Source organism: Accipiter gentilis, chromosome Z (assembly GCF_929443795.1).
Source record: "Accipiter gentilis chromosome Z, bAccGen1.1, whole genome shotgun sequence".
In the NCBI taxonomy this organism is placed as follows: Eukaryota; Metazoa; Chordata; class Aves; order Accipitriformes; family Accipitridae; genus Astur; species Astur gentilis.
The window spans coordinates 77,567,469-77,585,062 of NC_064919.1; the positions used below are offsets into that span (position 1 = coordinate 77,567,469).

Consider the following 17,594-nt stretch of genomic DNA (forward strand, 5'->3'; position numbering starts at 1 on the left):
GATATTTCGTGCAGGACCTTGTTCAAAGCTTTTGATCCAGGTACACTATGTACATACGTGCTGCAGCCATATGCTTCCCACCACCTCTGAGGAGCAAATGAAAGGCAAGGCTTCTGCCCAGAGCAGAGCTGTGTCTTCCTCTAGACTCAATAGAAACAAATGCTTTTCTTAACTGGACACCACTATGAAGAGGGGACACCCGCTGCTGAGGGGTCCCTCACCCAACACTGAGGAGAGGGGACACCCACCACTGAGGGGTCCATTGTCCGACACTGGGAAGAAGGGACACCTACCACTGAGAGGTCTGTTGCCCACCACTGGAAAGAGGCGACGCCTGCCACTGAGGGATCCTTCACCCACCACTGGGAAGAGGGGACACCATCGCTGAAGGGTCCTTCACCCCGCACTGAGAAGAGGGGACACCCACAGCTGAGGGGTCCATTGCCCACCACTGGGGAGAGGGGACACCCACCACTGAGGGATCTTTCATGCACCACTGAGGAGGGGAGACACCCACCACTGAGGGGTCCTCCACCCAACACTGAGGAGAGGAGACACCCACCACTGAGGGGTCCATTGCCCACCACTGGGAAGAGGGGACACCTGCTGTTGAGGGGTCCCTCACCCACCATTGAGGAGAGGGGACCACCGCTGTTGAGGGGTCCTTCACCCACCACTGAGGAGAGGGGACACTCACAGCTGAGGGGTTCTTCACCCAAAATTGAGGAGACACCCACCGCTGAGGGGTCCCTCACCCACCACTGGAAAGAGGGGACACCTGCTGTTGAGGGGTCCCTCACCCACCATTGAGGAGAGGGGACACTCACCGCTGAGGAGAGGGGACACCCACGGCTGAGGGGTTCCTCACGCACCACTGGGAAGAGGGGACACCCACGGCTGAGGAGAGGGGACACCCACCACTGAGGGGTCCGAGGAGCCGACGGGGCTCCCCCGCCCCCCGCGCAGGGGCCCCGGCCGTGTGCCGGCGGGGGGCTGACGCGGGGCGGCTTGGGGCCGACCCGCGGGTGGCGTGGAGTGTCGCGGGTTCGAGTCCGTCGTCGGGCAGCTCACCTGGCCGGGCCGGGCCGGGCCGGGCGGCAGACTTTGCCTCCAGCCTCTATAAAAGGTAACGGCGGCGTGAGTCAGAGCCGCCGCCTCCTCCCCGCCCGCTCTCACGTACGCGCCGCCGGGCGGGCAGGCACGGAGCCGCCGCCGGCCGTCCCGCACCCGCGCACTTGCTGGAGATGAGCCGCGCCGCGTTGCGGGTCACCCTCCTGCTCCTGGCCGCCCTGGGCCGCCCCGGCGCCGGCAGCGAGCACGACGAAGAGCACGGCGGACAGGACGCCCCGAGCTCCCGGGAGAAAGGTGAGCAGGGGGTCCCCGCTGCTGGGTTCGGGGGTCCCCGAGGCACGGGGCACCCCGAGGCACGATGCACCCCGGTGCTGGGTTTGGGGTCCCTGGCGCCTGCGCACCCTGATGCACGGGGGACCCCAGTACTGAGTTTGGGGTCCCTGATGCACGGCGCGCCCTGATGCACGGGGTTCCCCCTCCCCCCCCCCCTCCGCCCCCCGCCTTTGCTGGGTTTGGGATCCTTGATGTATGGGGGACCCCAATGCATGGGGAGCTGGATTTGGGATGCCTAATGCTTTGGGGGTGTCCCCAATGCAGGGGAGCTCTCCCTCTAATTGGTTTGGGGTGGGGTGGGGGGAGATGCTGTACCTGCAGCTGCACCCTTGTTAGGGGCCCAGGTGTGTCCCAGTGGGGTGTCCCTGTGGGGCTGTGTCCCGTCCCCCCCCCCCGCCCCCAGCATCGCCCAGCTGTGTGAGCTGCTCCCCGCCAGCACGTCCCTGCCTTTGTCCCTGCTCCCGCCAACTCCTGTGCTGCCCGACCCCTGCCCAGGGGCTGGGGGCCCCCGCCTTGTGCGCAGCCCTTTTCCTCCACTAAGTCCCTTTTGCATCAGATTAGGGGGCTCACAGCTGCTGCTAAGGGGGTAGCCGGGGATGTGCAGCAAGCAGTGCCTTGCCGGGACCTCTTGGAGTGTCCAGCCCTGGACCCCGGCATGGCAGGATGGCAGCCGGTCCCCTTTGTCCTGCAGCATGGCCTCTCTGCAGCGGGGTCCGCTGTGCCTGGCCCTGCGTCCACGTTGTCCCCCCACAGCCCAGCGAGGAACAGGGTCTGGCCCCGCTGTGGAGTTGGTGGGGGTCTGCCCCATGGCTGACGATGGGAAACAGGGGACGTGCCTGAACTCAGAGCTGGGTGGTATTGTGTCCCCCCCTCCCCCGAGCTGTCTTGGTGGCGGTGTGGGGGCTTTTGGATTTCGGGGTCACTGTTTTGGAGGAGAAGCCCTGGGTCTTTGGTCGTGGTCCGTTTTCTGACTGGGGACTGTGGCGCTGCCCGTGCTTAGCAGGGATTTTGGGGCAGTGCTGTGCATTTGCTTGCATGGGGCTGAGCGTTGCTCTGGGATGTTCCTGTCCCTGGCTATGCTCCTCGTCTCAGCTTTGCCCGTGGGTTTGTTTCCCGGGCTCAGCCTTATAGCATGTCCTTGGTTTTGCGTCTGCTAAGAAGTTGCCCTGACCTGTGCCAGGACAGCTGCCCTGTGGTGTGGACCGGCAAGTGTTTGGTGCCAGGAGCTGCTTTTGTTATTGCAATGAATCACATTTCTTACCAGAGCTACTCTTGCCGGGCTGAGCACTGGACAGAGATGGGGACGCAGATGGTCCTTGCCACAGAGATGAAGTAACCCAGGCCACAGGGTGGGAGGGTGTCAGGCGTTCAGCATACCCGTGTGGTGCGCTGGCAGCAAGCAGCTGGCTACCGTGTGGGGTTTGGGATGGGTGGGTGGGAAGACTGGGATGGAGATGGGAAAAGGAGGTGAGGGGTTGGAAGGTGGCAGGGAGATAGGTAGGGAAGAGGCAGCCTGGCCCATGCTGTACCGCTGTTAGAGGCTGAAGATCTGGCTGGAGTCCTGTGAGGGACCAGGTCTCAGCTGGGATCCACCAAGGCTCTCGCCAGGCACTAGAGGCTGCATGTCTTGGCACCACTGCCAGGCGATGTGCTAGGTCCCTCTTCCTTGAGGCTTCTGCATGAGGTCAGGCTGGTAGCCCCCCCCCCCCACCCCAGGCACTCAGCACAAGCCAAGGGGTTGTCACTGAGGCTTGCCCAGAGACCTGAGTCCTGTATTACGGGTGTCTTTGGGCAACAGTAACTCCCTTTTCCACTGCAGCCTGTTTCCCCTCTTCTTCCTATTCAGACATGTCGTGCTCTCCGTGTCCTCTTCTTGCTTGTTCCCCAATGTCCTTTTCTTCCAGCTGAGCCCATTTCTCTTGCTCAATACCCCTTATTCATCTCATTCCCCAGCTCTAAGCACTGATCTGTACCTGGGTTTTCCCCATTTTTATCCCTTCTGCTGGGATGGCCCTTTCTCTGCAGCACTCTGATTTTTTTCCACTTTCCCCTGGCACTTGGTTGTGCAGCTGGGTGCACAGGGAGCAGGAATGTGCCCTGGAGTAAAGCCTGCCCTATGCCTTCCTCCACCCAAACCCTTGTTCCTCTCCGGGGGAGCTGGCCCAGTCTTGAGCCCTGCAGCCTGAGCACTCCTCCCGCAGGAGCACAAAGAACAATCCCTGTAGCAACCTGTGCTACCAGTGGCAGATTAAAGGCTGATCCCAAAGATTTACAGTGGGTCAGAGTTTATAAACACAAAGGGGCTTTAGTGCAGCCAGGCTTGGAAGGGATCAGTGCCCCCATGGACAGTGCATAGGGTGGTGTCCTGGGCTGAAAAACACAGGTGCTGCATGGGGTGTATGTCTGGATGGATAATCCAGGGCTGTGCTGGCAGAGGTAGGGCTGGGATTGCGCAGACCCCTGTAGAAAGGCTCCTCATGAGGCTTGGCAGAAGGATGCTTGGGTTGTGAGCCCCACTACCCAGACCCCATGCCTGGGCCATGCTTGCCACAGACTCGCCTGGCGAGCTGTCTGTGGGCAGCATGAACACGGTGGCACAGTCTGGGTACTGCGATCAGGTTACTGCTTGCAAGGGACAAGGTGCTTGGATGTGTTTTGTAGACTGGGACCTGGCTGCTGTGGCTGGTCCCTGCTTTGAGACCTGCACTCTGTCCATCTCTGCTGGCTGGTCCCTGCTTTGAGACCTCCACTCTGTCCATCTCTGCATGTCCTGGTACCTCCTGGCTCACTGAGCATCGGGAATAACACCCCGTTTTCCCTCTTCTCTCAGCCATGAGCTCTACTCATCCCCCCACAGCCTGGGAGTGATCTACAGACAGGGGTTTCTTCCTTGGGGTCACAGCAAGTGGTCCTGCCCTGCAAACTGGTATCATCCCACAGGGCTTTGACCAGGATCTGGCCCAGGGCTGGGTCCCAGCAGGGAGAGGAGTCTCTGGCAGGATCCCAGTTCTCCCTGTGGCTGAGCACAGGGCATCATGTGCCCAGTTGATAAGAGCACGATGTCTGAGCTAGAAGTGAGTCTGCTGCCCTGCCTGCCACACACAAGCCATTGAACTTCTGCTGGAGTTCAAGGTGAGCGGGCAGCACTGATGGCCGCGTTGCTGCCAGGCAGCATCCATGCTGCGAATGGCACACAAATTTCAGTGTCATTAGGTGCCCTGCCGCAGCTTCAGGCTGCATACCCCCTAAAATGTGGCAAGCTGAAGTTGGAGGGGGCAGACATATAGGGCAGACCCTCTGGTCTCCCTCCTTATTGCCTGGCTCTGCTGAGGGGTGTCTCTTGCTCTGTGCAAAGGATCCCGAGTCCCTCAGCTGTGTGGTACATCCCTATGTCTTTGTGGTGAGGTCTCCTGGCAGCAGCCTGCTGCATCGGTGCCTTTCCTACGTGGGACCACGGTTGTGCTGGCTCCTTACCCTGCCAAAAGCTGCTCCTACCCTCCCTCCTGGGCTGCGGAACATGCCGAGCAGCACGCTGGTAATGGCAGCGTCTGCCTGAACTCGGCAGGAAAGTGTTGTTGGATGGTGTTGGATGTCAAGGAGGGAAGGGAGCTGGCGCTTGCAGCAGCGCCAGTATCCCAAAATGGGAGGTCCGAGAGGGAGTGAGCAACAGGGGGAGAAAGCACGAAGGAGGGAGGGAGGGAGTGAAAGGGGGAAACTCGGCTGGATCGCAGGCTGCTGGGGGAAGAGCGGTAGCATTTAGTGCTCAGCTGGACTAGAGGGGCTCTGCATGGCTGAGCACGGAGGCTTTCTTGCCTGCAAGGGCAGGCAGCTCCTATTGGTACCCAGCTAGGTTTTCCTGCTGGGACCCGTGCAAGGAGTCCTCTTCTTGCATGTTATCTCCCAGCGTGCTCATCACAGCAGCAAGGTTGTTTCCTCCCACGTTTTTGGGAGTGCTTTGCAGTCCCTGCCGGGGCTGTGGGTGCTCACGGGTAGGGCAGGGCGTGCAAAGAGCTGCAGCACCCACTGCTGAGGTGCAGCCACATCTGTTGTGGTGAGTGGCAGCAGTTCAGCAGAATGGAGACCTGGCACCACGCAGCTTTCTGAGGGAGAAGACGTGCTCCGACGGGAGCGTGGGAGGCAGGCTGAAATTATGCAAATCGACATTTGGGCAGGGCAGTGGGTTAATGTTCATGGCAAAGGGCTGCAAGATTGCGAATGCCCCCACGTGGAAGGGACTGGAGTATTGCAGGGCTCCTCTGAGCCACGCTGAGGCTGGGGCTGATGCTGAGAGCCCAGCCCAGTGCCTGGACTAGGCTCGCCTCGATGCTCTCTTGCAGCCTGCCCTTGCAGCACCCCTTGCCCAACTGGGTGGCCTGCCTGTGCCGTAGCTGCACCCAGATCCACGGGATGGGGAAACACACTCGGGTGGCTTCAGTGCGTGGATAAGTGCTGATGGATCCTCTTGGCTCTGATGCCCAGAGACCCCCAGGGAAGTCTGTTGGATGGATTGGAGTGACTCCTGGGTGCAGCTGCAGCCTTTGGGTGTTCAAAGCTGCTGAGCAGAGTTGGTGGGAGGCTGCAAGAAGGGTCCAGAGCCCCCTTGGCTGAGGGAACAGGCAGGCACGGGGCGACGTGGGAGCCTAGGGTGGGTAGCATGGTACTGACGCAGTAGGGCAGGTGCCAGCACGGTGCTGTTGCTCAATCTACAATATGACGTTTGAGTTGTTTTCTGTCGAGGCAGAGTCCTGGAGGTGAGCACAAAGTGGGGTGCCGGGGCGGGCCATGCCAGTTGAGGCATGTGCAGTGAGCCAAGGCACCACGTGCCAACCCCAGGCTGCTGTGCCTCACCTGCCCCAATGGTGAGTGCCCCTCAGCAGGGCGATAGGCACCTTCATGGTGCAGGACGGGAATCCTGCCTTGGAAGCAGCAAATGTGGCTCTTGTGTGCAAGCCATGACCACCTCATGCAGATAGTACCAGGTGGGGCAGGAGAGTGGGGACAGGGTGGGGGAAGATATGGGGTGTTTCCAGAGGAGGGTTGGTGTACTCTGGATTTTGGTGCATAATCGGTGTCTGGGGAGTGGGTAAGCTTTGTGTGAGCAAGGTGGGCAGGATGAATCTCAACTTGCTGCAGCACAGCTGGGTGCATCCCAGGGCAGTGCCATGCAAGCAGGCACGGAGAGGGCACTGCAGCCTGTCCTGGGGCATATGTGTTCCTGCCTGATGCAGGCAGCTGTGGCTTGGCCAGCCCTCTGCTTGCTGTTCCTTTCTTCATATGCCTTTGGGAGTACCCCATGCCTGGGCAAGTGACTCCCCAAGCATCAGTCCTGAGCATCAGAAGTGCTGCAGAGATGAGTCACCGGCAATGCTGGAGGAAGCCCCGAGGACTATTCCCATCTCTGCAACTCCTAGTGCCCCTAAGCACCCTCCAGCCCTTCCCAGCCCAGTTTTGCTGTGGCCGTCTGCTCTCCAGGGCAGCAGCTGCACCAAAGGCCCCCAGCAGAGCCCATGCCTGGATCCTTGCTGAGAGGAGGACAGGATCCTGCTGCGCTTGGGGTGTCCCATAGGACATCTGGGCCTGGGAAAGTGTTCCTCTTTCTTTCTCACCCCTGAACTGGAATTCACTCCTATTAATAGCAAATGGCTCTCGATAGCTGTTGTCAGTGGCAGGGATGGGGACCAGAGCAGCACCTGCTGAGGCCCTCCTGCATCCTGGCCAGGCTGGCAGGCATTTGGCCCTGCCAAGGGATAGAGGTGGTATCGGGGCTGGACTGTGCCTGCTAGATGCTCCTCCATGTCCTTGCACCCTGGGGAGCTGATGGAAGCAGTTGTAGATGCTGCCCCTGGCTGCTGGGTGCGTGCACTCCTTTGCCCCAAGCCTGTCCCAACCTGGCACCCTCCCCTCCTGCCCTCGTGGGCCGGGATATGCCAACAGCCTGTCTGCAGTGACAAGCATGCTGGTTAAGGAAAAGTCAGAGGAGGATCCTATGAATTGCCTGTTGTGTCAGTCAGGGCAGGGGCATAAAACTTATGGGCCACATTTCTCTTGACTGGGGCAAATCCAAGCTCTGCATCCCTTTGCCTGGAGCTGGTTGCGTGCAGAAAGTCTGGGGATAGCCAAGGTGTTTTGTCGGGGGCATCTGAGAAGAGGTTCTGGAGCACCTCTAAGGGCAGCTCCAGTGGTGTGCCAGGAGCCTGTGCTTTACTGGCATCTCTGGAGGAGAGTGATGGTGTGAAGGCCAGTGTGTGGAGCGCTGTCATGCCCTCAGGACCTGCACCAGGAGGGCTTTGCTCCCTATAGATCTACACACTGGGGACATCCCCAGCCATGGGAGGCTCAGGGCACACCAGGGCACATCCTGCCCTGCCATGGCCACTGTGTGCCCCTTGGGTGACATGGGATGCGCAGAGGTCCTGGCACAGGCTCCCCCATCTTCCCTCCTGCTTTTCCTAGGGAAAGGGTTTGTGCATGGTAGGACCCTTATGGAGCTCTGCAGGGAATTTGCAGGTTGGGTGAGTTGGGACAGGGGGCTGCCAGGATGGGAGCTGGGTATTTGGTCTGGCACATTTTCCTTTGGCAGTCTGCCCCCATGGTAGGGGCACTCACTGATGAGGAAGATGGGTCTTTGGTCCTTGTTTGCTTCCTCTGTTGTGAGTCCCAGGGCTGCTTTCCCTGGTGTGAGGAGGGTGTCTGTGCGGTGCAATGCAGCTCACTGCCCAAATTCCTCATGGTGTGGGAGCTGCTCTTCCCCGCACCACCTCCAGCACTTCAGCATTGCAGGACTGCCACCAGGACAGCCGCTTCCCTGGCTGCTCTTGCTGACAGAGCCTGAGCAGGGAAGCTGCAGACCTGCCTCTTTAAGTGCCTTGTCTTGGGACAGTGGGAGGTTTTGGCTGCTCCCGAGTAGCTGCAAGAGCGCTGGTACAGCTGCTCAGTGACGGAAGCCAGTATTTCTGATTTTTCCATTACAAGAATGGCAACAAAGCATCAAGCCCTGGGGTTTTCCCTCTGGCTGACAACTGCAGGACACCTGGCCCTGCTCAGAGGCAGTGCCTTCTAGGAGCATCCCCCTGGCTGGGGCAGTGGGAGGAGTGGGAAAATGAAGGCAGGGAGAGCGATTGAAGGTAGTAGGAGCCCAGAGACCTGCTGCCGGGGCTGGGAGCACTGCCTGGCAGAGGTGTGTTTGCTGCCAACCTTTCCCTTCCATTCATGGTGATTTTTTTTTTTTCCTCTTTTTTTCAAGGTCCTGGCCACAGTCACTGGAGCTATGAAGGTAAATACCCTGCAGTTACTCCTGCTTTTTTCCTACCACCCTGCAGACCCTGGGCCTGAGCCAGCTGTGGTTAATGATTACAGGGCTCCTGTGCGCACTCCACAGCTCACCCTTCCCTCCTGCCTGACCCTGATGCTTCAGCGGTGCCCAAAACTGGGCATGGATGGGCTGAAGAGCCAGGGATTGCTCTGATCTGAGTGGGAAGCAGCAGCTCCGCCAAGGGTTTCCCCAGCCCCTGGGTGTGGGGGGATGACCCTCGGGGCAGGGCTCCTCCCTGAACAGGAGCTCCCCTGATCCTGTGCCAAGCACGGAAGCAGGCTGGGCTCTCCAGGCTCGACTTGCAGCCCGTGCTGGGACTTTGACCTGCCCAGGGATTAGCTTGTGTCCTCACCTCTGTCACTCTCTCACCCTCCCTCCCCATCCTGCCTGGCCCTGCCCTCCCATCATGGCCTGGGGGGCTTCTCCACAGCACCCACGCTGGGCATCACTGCAGTGCTAGTGTAAACACACCCCTTCCCGCTGCGGTGGTGGGCCAGGCGCCAGCACCACCGCTCTGCTCAGGACTAGGGGCTGGCTTGGACCTGCTAATGCCAAGCTCCATCTCTATGGGGGTCCTGTGAGGGGCTGGGCAGGGGATGAGCCTGGGTTTGCACTGGCCCAAGATGTGTTGGAATCAGCCCCCTGCAGTGCAAGGGGAGGTTTCTGGGGCATCAGCTATGCTTATCCTAGCTATGGCACTGGGGAGAGGTGGCAGTTCAAGCAGCCACCCCAGCCACGTGAGCTGGCCCTTTGCAGGGCTGTACCAGTGCAGTTAACTGGTAGGAACCTGTCAGACCTGTGGCTGTGGGCTCGTGTGATCCCATCAGCACTGCGGTACCTCGCTTGAGTAGCAGCATGGGCAAAGTGGTGGGTCGATACCTGCCAGAGGCCAGGCCATGCAAGGCAGCAAGTGTGTGATGAGCTGCAGAGCAGCAACTCTCCAGCTTGCCAAGTCCACTTGTAAATGATCTTCTCGCACTCTTCCCAAACACCCCAAAAATAGACTTTCCTGGCAGCTCACCACACACTAAGACCTTTCCTGATACAGCTGCATGCAGTCACATGGTGGCACAGAGCTGCTCCCAAGCTAAGTTGATAGAAATTAGCCTTACATGCTTGGCTTCTTCCCTGGCCAGTGCCTGTCCTCTTCCCCACCACCACCCACCATACCAAAATTCCATTCTGGTGGGCTCCTTGCCTGGATGGTCTCACTGGCTCTCCCTCCCTTCCTCCTCATACCAGACCGGGAGCACTGGGGTGTGGACTACCCAGACTGCGCGGGCACCATGCAGTCACCCATCAACATTGACACAGCCAAGACCATCTTCAGCCCCCAGCTGCGGCCGATCCAGCTCTCTGGCTACAGCCTGCCTGCCAATGAGAAGCTCAAGCTGAGGAACAATGGGCACACAGGTGGGTGCAAAGGCATGGACAGAGGCCGGAGCATAATCAGAGCCTGCCCAGCATCTCCTCGCAGGACTGGGCTTCTCTGATAACTCTTCTTCTGTGCTCTGGGAAGGGGATTCTCTTTGCAGCTGCAGTCATGTTGCCTTCAAGGCCAAACGGGAAGCATCGAGCTGTTGAGCCTTTACAGGTCCATGTACTTTCCTGGCTGGAGGGGAGAAACCAGGAGATGGAGAACTTGCCACTCGCTGCCTTTAGGAGCTGGCTCCAGGAATTTGTTAAAATCCACATTTCCTTTAAAAATATGCCCCTGGTATTTATGATGCAGGTTTGCAGCCACTGGTTCCTCCCCTGCATTTCACTTCCAAAGTACTAGTCAGTCTCTGATGTGACTTAGCTTTTAAGGTACCTACCTCTCAGTCTTTTAGGACACAACATTGGCCAGCTTCTTTAAGTCTGTGCTTCAGGATGCCATCTCAAGACCTTAAGACATTTTTATAGGTCTTTTGTTTCCCTTCTCCAATTTTAGAATGTTTTTTGGAAAGTCTGGACACAACTTATTCACATTATTTTAGTATTGGTCTCACCATGCCAGATATGGAGGAAAAACACATCTCCTTCCTGCTCACCACCCCACAGCTGGGGATGCTGGGTCCTGGTTACTACCAGCGTTTTCTGGGAGCAAGCCAAGTGTTTTGTGTGCACTGGTGTCTGCTAGTCCCTGAGCTAAGAAAAGGTGGTGGAGAAAGGGACTTAAAAATTCGCTGACAGTGTGATAAGGCACCCCCTTGCCCTGATAGCTAGCGAGATGGAGCTGACTTGTGTATACAGCAAACTCAACAGGTCGGACTTGCTGTGCATGGTCAGATCAGCTGTGTGGTGCATGCACAGAGCTTTGCATTATGGCCTCCTGCCCTAGCGTGCCTGTAGAGTTAAACTAGTTGAGCTCAGTAGTTGCTATTTTAGACACCCTGGCATCTGGTGTTGCTTGGTGTTTAGAAAAAACAGTCAGAGCATTTTCATTGGGGTGGGTGGGGGAAGTAGTTTCTCACATGCTTATAAGATGCCTTTTTTTATTCTGGCAACTACTGGTCTGCTTTATGAAAAGTCATAAATAAATAAAGTTGCAAGTCCAGTAAGATATTTGTACAGTTACTTTTTTTTGTAATATAAAGTGTATACGCTGTGTAAGTTTTTTCAAGGGCCTGAAAATGACTCAGGTAGCTAGCAGGAGGAATGCAATGATTTAGATATACAAAAGAAATGTAAAAGCACATAAATTCCCATGGAGGGAGCAGTCTGCCACTGCCTCTATTTGAGTTTTGTATCTCTGAACCCAGTGGCAGGGAACACAGGAGAGGACAAATGACTCATCACAGCCCTGTTATGCAGTTAATCCCGAATCTGTGCCCTAGCTCTGTGGTGTGACTAAGGGACACTTCACTTATAAAGAAGGAGGAAGGAAAAGAGTTGATATTAAAAACGAGGAAAAGGTGCTTAGAAGGATAGGACAGGCTTTCTCAGAGTCCAGGAATGCTCCCAATATTTTTGCCATGTGTCCAGGTAACTCAGCTTTTAGATTTGTCACACTGCTGCATGAGTCCAAGATAGCTGGCTAAACCACATTAAAGTAAAAGGCAAAACCAAGTATGTATTTACTGTACCCAAAGAGGCTGCTTCTTTGAAAGGTTCCAGCTCGCCAAGCACTGCAGCTCTCTCTGTCCAACTGCCCTGCTCTTGTAGGTATTCACCACTCTACCACGAATTTTGTCCACGGTCTCTTTATATTATTCTCACTTAATGAATAATTTGTTGGATAACTTTCAGCTTGGAGCTGGCCCCTGGGAATCTCTGCAGAGGGGCTCTTCACTTTCCAGCATTTTCACAGCAGATGTTTTTGAAGCTGATGTATTTACTGGGGTGCCCTACAACCTGAAGTTGAAAGTTGAACCCTGCTGCATTAGCACAGCTCTGGGTATTGACTTGCCCGTAGCCTTATGAAAGATGGAAAGCAAAGTTTGTTTGTTGTGACCTACTTCCACAAGCCCAGGTTGACTCTTTGCCTTGGGACATCTCTGCATACCTGTGGGATGGACTGGGCTTTGTGTTTCACTGACCGACCTCTTCTGTGTGCCTCTGCAGTTGTCCTCGAGCTGCCCGAGTCACTGGCCATCACTGGCGGCTATGCCCAGCAGTATCGAGCTGTGCAGCTGCACCTGCACTGGGGATCCCCATCAGGACCTGGCTCAGAGCACACTGTCAATGGGCACCGCTTTGCTGCAGAGGTAAGGAGCCCTCATGGCAGTGGATGCATCCTCTCCTCTACCGCTGCTGGGCAGGGCAATTGCTAGAGTGCTGTCTTGCTCCTAGCCCATGGACCTGGTTGTCACTGGATGAATACTGTAACGCCTGACCAGGGTCCCTGCTCCCTGGGCAGCTCTGCAGCAGCAGAGCTCAATGCAGGAGGCCAAGCTTTGGTACTGAGCCAGACTCGTGCTGCAGCCTGCAGTGCAGAGATGAAGAGGAGACCACCCTCTGGGATGCTCAGCCCACAGGTGGACTGGGGCTGACCATGCCTGAGCGGTGCAGCCTGTCCCCACACTGCAGCCTGGTCCTGGGCTGATGGAGCAGGAGCTGAAGCGGTTCCTGGGCTGGGGGAGCCAGATCCCTGGGCAGCTGTGAGCAGCCTGCTTTAGAAGCTGCAGGGACTGTTTACTCTGTACACACTGTCCTCCTGCTCTGCCAGCTCCCATCTGGTTTTATCCCTCCTTCTCTAGTGGCTGTCCTCAAACTGAGCCTGGCTCTGCAGTACGACCCCCTGGTATCTAGGGCAGAGTGCTGCTTTGCTGTCCCTGACCAGGGAAGTTCCAGTAGGCAGACCTTCACACTTGCTGCTGTACAGCAGCACACTTTCTTGGTCCCACCAGCATATGCCCCTCCTAGGAGGAATGCTTCTCATGGGTGCATGTCTCTCCTGGCCATTGCTCCAGCACGCTGGAGCCCTGTGGGGGTGAGCACCTCCCGGAGGTGCCCATTCTGCATTGGGATTGCATGTTTCCCTTCCAGATCCATGTCGTCCACTACAACACCAAGTATGACAGCTTTAAGGAGGCAATGGTCCATCCAGATGGCCTGGCTGTACTGGGAGCCTTCCTGGAGGTAAGTCCCATAGATGGCCCTGGCCAAGAAGGGGTAGGAGCAGGGGGAGGGTGGGACTGGGGTGGGCAAGAGTCAGGCAGTTTTGGGGACTGGCAGAGGTGCAAATGCTCCTGGGGAGAAGGGGAGAGAGAGGGCAGTCCAGAGGGCAGAGCAGCCCTGATAGGAGAAAGCTGTCACCAGGATAGGGTGTCTCTCAGAGGAAGCGATACCTCCCTGCTGGCATTGCCATCACAGGCTGGTCTCCATTTGGCCCCTGTCTTCTTTGTCATTACTGTGGGGTCTCTGTGTTGCAGGTCGGGCCAAGGGAGAACCCTTACTATCAGGAAATACTTGAGCATCTGTACAAAATCCAAAGAGAAGGTAAGGTCCTGTCCCACCTAGTAGTTGTCTCAGGTGCTGCAGCCCAGCAGAGAAACCTGCTACACAGCAGAGAGAGGTTGCAGCAGGCATTTGCTGTATGTGTGCGAGAAGGGAAGCATTGCACAGCTTGCACAGAACAGCTCTCCAAGGTGCCCTCTGCTCGCACGTGCTTTCCCTTGCCTCCAGGGCAAACCCACTGCTCTTTCTCCAGCGCACCAGTAGCAGCAGTGCCAGGCTGCCCATGATCTCTGTGCTGGTCCCGCCTGTTGTCCTCCAAGGGGTTGCCCCAGTCTCACTCCCATAGTACTTCTTCTCCCAGGTGAGGAAGTCTTGGTGCCTGGATTCAACATTGCGGGTCTGCTGCCTGCCAACCTGAAACTGTACTTCCACTACAATGGCTCTCTGACCACCCCTCCCTGCTACCAGACGGTGAAGTGGACAGTCTTCAACCAGACCATGCTGCTCTCTCATGACCAGGTCTGTCAGGGCTTGCCCAGCATCTCCCTGCAAGCGAGCACCATCCGTGCTGGTCCCCTGGGGCTCGCCTGGCTCCCAAAGGCAGGATGCACCCCACTCTGCTCATGTTGTTCTCCTTCCAGATGTCAATGCTGGTGATGAGCCTGAGAAATGACGACAGCAAACCTCTGCAGAACAATTACCGGATGATGCAGGACCTGCACAGGCGACGGGTGCTATCAAGTTTCCAGACCACTGTCTTTTCGGTGAAGCAGCTGCCTCCTGGTAAGAAGTGTGTGAGCGTGCTCAGGCTGCACCCAGCTGCAGGGATACAGAGACAGGGCAAGGAGCAGGAGTCAAGGCTTTGCATTGCTTACAGAAATGCAGTATTTGCATGGGTTAGCCCTGCCTGGCAGGTGACTTACAGCAGCACTAGTCTCAGGGTCCTGCTCTCCCCCATTTCTGCACTTCTCTCACCCTGCCTGGGGAAGATCAGTTTCTAGGAAATATTCTATCCTTGGTCTGGCAGAAATAACAGTAGCAGGACTAGGGGATGTAGCCAGGTCCTAGCATCCCAGCTAGCTTCTTCATCCCTAGATGCAATAGCTAAATTCAGCAGGAGCTGCAGAGGTACAGCCCTGCAGCGAGCACCCCACCACCAAACCCTGCGGGAAGGGCAGTGCAGGGGACCCCTCCAGAAGCCTGTGCTCTGCCAGTGGGACCACGCAGCCATCCTGGCCTGGCATATGGTCCCCTGCCTGAGGCATCCCTGTCTGCCCGTCCTCAGTTTGTCCTCAAAGGCCTTTCTTGCACGGGTGGTTTCCAGCGATGAGTAGAAATTCCTGTTAATCCTCAGGTGTGACTATCGCCCTGCATCGCTGAATTCTTGCCTGTTGCTGCTCTCAGAAGTCACTGGGGTTTTTCTGTCCAACATCCTGTTCCTTTTCTGTTTTGATGGCATTTCCTACACCTTGTGTCAAGGTGACTAACAGAAACAGCACACAGGCTTGGTCCCAGGCCCTTAGGCAATGCCTCCGTAACCACACACTGCGGTGCAAGGCACTTCCCTTCACCGTCCCACCTGCAGCCAGCTTGCTAACTGCAGGCTTTTAATCACCGTGGTCTTCAGCCTGGCTAGCAGTTTCCCACGTGGCACTGCATCAAATGCTTCACTGAATTTAGGAGAGATAAAATCTACCACGTTTTCTTTGTATAGAATATCACTTATCAAAGAACGATACCGGGTTAGGCTGGCATGCTCTATCTTTGGTAAACCTGTTAGATACTTTATCATATTTTCCATTTACCTCCAAGCCTTTCTTTTCCCACTTTCTTGCAGAAGCTGTTCCAAACCCTCCAGCCAATGAGGCTGGGGCGAGGGGGGAGTAGCCCAGCTCACCTGTTTCTTTTCTTTCCTTATTTGCTATTTCTATCCAACCCCCACTTTAACAGAGCCATGAAGCCCTGGTTCCTGGAGTGCCAGGACACTGTCCCAGTACTCCTGGATGAGGTTACCGGTCCCCCACCTTGTGTGCACGGGGTTGTGGGTGTTTTCTCCCCACCTTGGTGCTGATAACAGCCTCCTTTAGCCCTGGGGCCGCTGAGCACTGAGATGGAGTGCTGTGGGGTCATGTCTCGCTTCGCTTGCAGCTGCACCTCCTGCGCCCACGCTTGTTGATCTTTCCCCAGTCACCCCCAGTTCAGGAGAGCTGCGCTTGTCCCCGGCTGCTGGGCGAAGGCGGCGGCTTCCCTGCAGTGGCTGCGCAGCTGGATACGGCCCACAGATAGTGCCACTCTGTGTGTGATACCCGAGCTGTGTACAGATGATAATGCAGCTGTTTAAAAGCCATGCTGTCATGCCGGGTAAATATTTGCCCAGCACAGCTCCCGCCCAGCATGTAGGGCCACCGAGCCATCCCCATGCAGGGTGCCCTGCCAGCAACAGCCAGCTGCCTCCTCCTGGGGACCTGCTCACCATCTCACCGCAGTCCCCATGGTTGCTGCCTGCTGGGCTTACCCTGTGCCCCTTTCCGCGGTCTCCTGCAGGATTTGGTGCAGTCATGGGGTGCTGCAGTGCTCAGCACCCCGCTTGCCTGCTTCCCAGGCGGTGGCAACAGCAACAGGGGTTTCGGGCTGGCCTCAGTGAGGCTTTTGTGCAGGCTGTGGTTCAGGGATCCTTTTTTTTCTCCTTCTCTCAATGCTTCTGGCAAGGTGTCAGGATTAGGCTTCCTGCAGCAAGATGCTGTAAGCTGCTGGGGATCTGGCAGGCAGCTCTCCCCTGCCTGCTCACGGGTGATGGGGAGTCTTGCAAGCAGCCCTGCTTTGGCCGTGCAGCTTGAAGTCCTGCAGGCTTGATGCTTCCCTCCCAAAACACCTCAGGCAGCCTCCTGACTGTGTTGTCTCTCTTCCAGGTAGCGACAGCTCAGCAACAACAGGTAGGTGAAGGGGCTGGCCTGAAGGAGAGGAAGGTGGCTGTGGGGGTGTACCCGTCTGGGAAGGGGGGACATGGCAGCCTTGTGCTGAGCTGGCAGGTACCCATGGTGGGTTTGCAGGGCTGCCCTAGCATCTCTGCATCTGGCTCCCATCATCTTTTGTCTTCTTTGCAGAAGGACAATCCAGCTCTTCATTTCATGCAGGTAAGCGTGCTCAGCAGAGGCTGCTGCCTTCGTGTGCCCTCTACCTTCAGGCTACTGGCCTTGCCCTGTCTCCCTCATCCCGTAGCCACAGCAGGAACCATCCCCAGTGTAACGTGCTTGTTCTTGGCTTGCAGGGGATGTGCTGGCTGTGCTCTTTGGGGTGCTCTTTGCCATCACAGCACTGGCCTTCCTGCTGTACATCTACAAGCACCGCAGCCAGAATGCACGGTGAGTGATGGGGAGCTGCAGGAGGAGGGGGCCGAGGGGTAGCACAGGCCTGGGACATGAGAAGGGGGGGTTGAGGGTGGTCTCTCGGGCAGCCAGATGGATAAGCAGGGCACCCCCCCTGCCTGCTCTAACAGTCCTCCCCTTCCTCCCCTACCAGGCTGGACTCACCAACCAAATCCAAGGTCATCTACACAGCAGCCACCACGGAGAACACTGCGTGAGCCCTGCGCCTCTGCAGCAGTCCCAGCCCTGCCAGTTCAGCCTGCCACCCCACTTCCCCTCACTCCCACCTGCAGAGAGGGCCAGTGCTCCAGCATCCCTCAGCTGCACAGGCTGCCCCCACAGACTGTTTGCCTGGGGCAGCATCTGGCCCCGGCAGATACTTTTGTTATAAAAAAAGGTAAAAAAGTATTAAAAAAAAAAAAAGTAAAAGCCTCCCATGGTGCCAGCCCTTTCTGCTCTCCTTGTGCAAAGTTGTGGGGCAGGAAAGGGCACTGGTGGCGCTGGACCCACAGCAGAGAGAGGTGCGCAGGGACCCCTTCCTGACCGGCAGAAGACAGCATCGGCCTCCATGCCCCGGGCACAGCTCCAGAGCAAGCAGCACAGGGCTCCTTGCACACCCCAGCCCTGCCCTC

The 17,594-nt window shown here is 57.2% G+C and overlaps 1 protein-coding gene across 3 annotated transcripts; it reads left to right on the forward strand.

Annotated features, from left to right (window-relative positions):
- The first annotated feature begins 1,095 nt into the window (after positions 1-1,095).
- CA9 (carbonic anhydrase 9) lies at positions 1,096-17,359 on the forward strand. 3 transcript variants are annotated; one of them, XM_049795450.1, is made up of 12 exons: positions 1,099-1,365; positions 8,648-8,677; positions 9,959-10,129; positions 12,263-12,405; positions 13,187-13,279; positions 13,573-13,639; positions 13,959-14,116; positions 14,239-14,380; positions 16,507-16,530; positions 16,702-16,731; positions 16,866-16,959; positions 17,117-17,358. In XM_049795450.1, the coding sequence occupies exons 1-12, from the start codon at positions 1,245-1,247 to the stop codon at positions 17,178-17,180; spliced, it is 1,137 nt and encodes a 378-aa protein (XP_049651407.1). In that variant the 5' UTR covers positions 1,099-1,244; the 3' UTR covers positions 17,181-17,358. The 3 variants fall into 3 exon arrangements, with proteins under 3 accessions (XP_049651406.1, XP_049651408.1, XP_049651407.1); XM_049795451.1 differs by lacking the exon at positions 16,507-16,530 and having other exon boundaries at positions 1,098-1,365; positions 17,117-17,359; XM_049795449.1 differs by lacking the exons at positions 16,507-16,530; positions 16,702-16,731; positions 16,866-16,959; positions 17,117-17,358 and having other exon boundaries at positions 1,096-1,365; positions 14,239-15,659.
- Positions 17,360-17,594: the final 235 nt, after the last annotated feature.